Source organism: Musca autumnalis, unplaced genomic scaffold (genome assembly GCF_047663935.1).
Source record: "Musca autumnalis isolate F117 unplaced genomic scaffold, ASM4766393v1 scaffold_1, whole genome shotgun sequence".
NCBI lineage: Eukaryota > Metazoa > Arthropoda > Insecta > Diptera > Muscidae > Musca > Musca autumnalis.
This window is the reverse complement of record NW_027411644.1, coordinates 137,593,516-137,597,494: the sequence shown is the minus strand read 5'-3', so window position 1 is coordinate 137,597,494 and position 3,979 is coordinate 137,593,516. Positions and strand designations below refer to the sequence as shown.

Sequence of the window (3,979 nt, the reverse complement as noted above, 5' to 3'; positions counted from 1 at the left end):
AAAAGTTAACAAAATTTCGAAGCAAATAAGCTTTAGTTCATAGCAATTGGAAAAATTTACTCGGAATGGTTAATGATGGAGGTTGGCAAATCCTTAAAGTGCCGACTATTGGTGCACTTACCCTATAACAGCTTATTTAATCAAGAAGCATTTGTTTATATTTTTTCTAAAAAATCAAATTATCAAACTATCAGAGTTAGTTAATAAAACATATTTGGAATGACGATTTTTTTTAGTCTATGTACCAAAAATAATTCAGATTTTTTTTAATGGAAAACTCAATTTTACAAATTGTTTCCAATATACATATTATGTGTGTGTATTTGATTAAAATTTACTGAACATTTTACACTTATTGATATTTATGAATAGATGGCAACCCAAACCATCGTATTTACGCCTTGATTTTACGTGTGAATAGTTTTCATTGATTGGTTGTTTCATAGTCAAACAATTCTCTTGCGCACATACACACTATGCTGCAATATGGGTGGTGGTTGAAATAAAACGTTCTGATTGGTTGAATCTTCTATGTTTTAGTTGAAACCTTTAAATGGCATTTTATGTTACTCTTTCCATAACGTAAAAAACTACTACAGATTACCCTGGATTGGCCAACGATTTCGTATTGTTCTTGTATTATAGCAGTCGTGTGTTTTGTAAAAAAAATCATAATGTTTGTTTGACGCCATACAAAAGAAATCAGTTTTGCCGTAACCCTGAAAAATACCTACATTTGGTGCTGCGAAATCCGACGGAAATTTTATTTGAAAATAAAACAAACATTGCAATTAAATATTTCGTGAAAAGTTGTCAAATATAATTATACCTTAAGACGAACATGAGCAAGACTTAGAATGATAGTGTATATATTTGCTGTGCGTATTAACTGAAGTAAGAAATATGCCAAGACCCTCTCGCGAATCCTATGGCGACCAGAAACCACCGTATTCATATATTTCGTTAACAGCGATGGCGATATGGAGCTCACCTGAAAAAATGTTGCCATTGAGTGAAATTTATAAATTCATAACTGACAGATTTCCGTATTACCGCAGAAATACCCAACGATGGCAAAACTCTCTACGACATAATCTTAGTTTTAATGATTGTTTCATTAAAGTTCCGCGCAGACCGGATAGACCGGGAAAAGGAGCATACTGGGCCTTACATCCGCAGGCTTTTGATATGTTCGAGAATGGAAGTTTACTCCGAAGGAGAAAGAGATTCAAGTTACATAAAAGTGATAAACATGTTATGAATGACGATTTGTTAGCATTGGCAAATCTTAACAGATATTTTTATAGTAACGTTGGCGCAAAAAATTTTACGGAAATCGTACCGGCCATGGATAGTACCATGTCTTCAATTATCACTGAGGCACACTTTTATGCTTCAAGAGTTCCAATTATAACACCAGAAAAGCAAAAATCTCCTTTACCGGAAAATATAGTCATTAACACCACTAAAATAGATAATCCATTAGATGTGCCATCATCAAGAATATTTCCAAATTTTTCTTCACAATACAGCTTCGATACAAACACATTACAATATATAACTTGCCGCCCAAAGAGATCATTTACAATTGAAAGCCTTATAACACCAGATGACAGTAAATATTCACACAAACAGGGCGGTATACGGAAAAACGAGGACAATATAGACCAACGACAAAAACTTGTAATGACAATGGCAAATTCTCCGGAATCTGAAATGAACCTACCTTCAGAATTGCAAATTCCACCGCCTAGTTTCTATAATGACAACCTCATAAAAAATGAGATGTCGCTACCACCTCTGTACACCATTAGAGGGGCATCTTCTGTTTCGTGTCAACCATATAAAATTGGAGTTGGAAAATACACCCGCATATCGCAGTCCGCACCTATTCAGATACGTGACTTGCCATTATCGCACTCAACAATGATGACGCAAACTCCGAGCTGTAATCTTTCTCACAATTACTACCCAGGCCTGAATGTGAAAATAGGAAATTCCAACGATCATTCAATAATGACACAAAATCAAATATGTCCTTCAGATGTTTAGATGACATACAAAAACTCTGTAAATAGTTAAATTATTATCAAATAACAATACACTCATAAAAATAATAAAAATCGTTGTAGTAATAGTTTTATATAAAGGTAAAACAAGGTCAGTATCATATGCAGGGTATATATTGTGCAATTATTTTGTAGTATGCAAAATAATGGATATATATATATATATTTATATATATATATATATATATATATATGAAATGAAATTGTCAACGGTGGCAAAATACCCCTCAGTGATGTTGGCGACATTTCGTTAGTATTTCAGCCATGTAAAACTTTTCTACAGGTAGTGTCTTGGGACACGCCGTTCCGGACTCGGCAATAAACAAACTTTGAGCATTAAGTTCTACCTTGTGTTGTAAGGCCACTAATTGGACATTGACACAAAAAACTCATTTTCCTTTCCTCCCTTAATACGACATATATATATGTTGAAACTAATGTATGGGATATTGTAACTCGCGAACATTTGAACGATACCATAACTTTTGAACGCATTTCGGTTAAATAAACTGTTTTAGCCCGATTCACCGAGCGATTTTTTAAAAAAAATAATTTGAGTGGAAGCTGTGGTCGTATTAACGGAGGAAAGGAAAATGAGTTTTTTGTGTCAATTTCCAATTAGTGGCTTTTCAACACAATGTAGAACTTAATGCTCAAAGAAGAAGTTGAAGAATACACTTCAGAGATTAGGTTTCTAATGCATGATTTTTTAATGTATAACTTGCGCTTGTAACCTTCAAAGGATCACAATCAAAATGTAAAAATTTAGTTAGATTTCCGTTGAAACCCGCGTAAATTTATTTTTTTTGCGATCTGAATCTAATAAGCTATGGCGCGTCTAAATCCACCCTCTAGATCGGCGGATATATATACCCCTCAAATTTCGAAAATCTGCAAAAATTGTTTTGGAAAATATCGCGTATTAAAACGCGTTTTTGATATGTCAGTTCGACTTAGGTAAATAAAAAACCAGTAAGGAAAGGTTCAAAGTCGGGCGGGGCTGACTATATGATACCCTACACCACTGTGAATATGTAAAATATAAATCGGATCTATATCCAGATCTTAACCGATTTCGATATAATTTGGCACATTTATTTCCAGACCGAATTCAGTCACACACTCCAAATATCATTGAAATCGGACTTATATAGAGTGTTTGGTGCAGCAAATACGCGAAATCGGCCGAAAATATATATGGGAGCCAGGGACGTACGCAGGATTTCATTTCGGGGGGGGGGGGGCCCAACTTGACCAAAAATCATGAAAATTAAAAATGTTGTGTATCGTTACGTAAAGCTATTTTAAAGGGCTTATAGTTGATTTTATGTGTATTCAGTATTGCCACAAAGTACATATATACATACATTCAACAGAGAGAGAGAGATCACAATATTTTAGATACAAGATTGAAACTGATTATAATATATAAACTGATTATAATATATTAGTCCTTGGATGTTTATAATTGAAAATAAACCATATCACACCACGTTCGGTATAGTCTCAATACAAAAGTTTTTAACCAAATTCTCTAACAGAATTCAAGTATTAACTAAAAATATTTTCAAATGAATATTACTATAGATGGGATTCTACCCGGTAACTTGGGTAAATACCTGTTAAATTCCCGATAAAAACCTTTTTCGGGTGTTTATTTGGGTATTTAAAAATTTATTTTGAAATGAAAATTTTATTTTTCTGTCAGACAGAAAATCAAAAAGAAAACAAAAAGCGGTTTAACCTCGCGGACTATATTTTTATATGTAAAATCGAGCATTGTAGTTGTATGTAGAAAGAAAATCAATGCAGACCGCATGGTCCTAATTTTGGAATTCAATTTAGTTGGTCGACGTAAGATTTAGAGACTAAAAATACAATATCGCTGTAAACAAGACCGCAAGAAGTAC

The 3,979-nt window shown here is 33.5% G+C and overlaps 1 protein-coding gene across 1 annotated transcript; it reads left to right on the top strand.

Moving 5' to 3' along the window:
• The first annotated feature begins 459 nt into the window (after nucleotides 1-459).
• On the top strand, nucleotides 460-2,123 carry LOC141390849 (fork head domain-containing protein FD4-like). Its single transcript, XM_073963797.1, has one exon. The coding sequence runs from the start codon at nucleotides 904-906 to the stop codon at nucleotides 2,050-2,052; it is 1,149 nt and encodes a 382-aa protein (XP_073819898.1). The 5' UTR covers nucleotides 460-903; the 3' UTR covers nucleotides 2,053-2,123.
• Nucleotides 2,124-3,979: the final 1,856 nt, after the last annotated feature.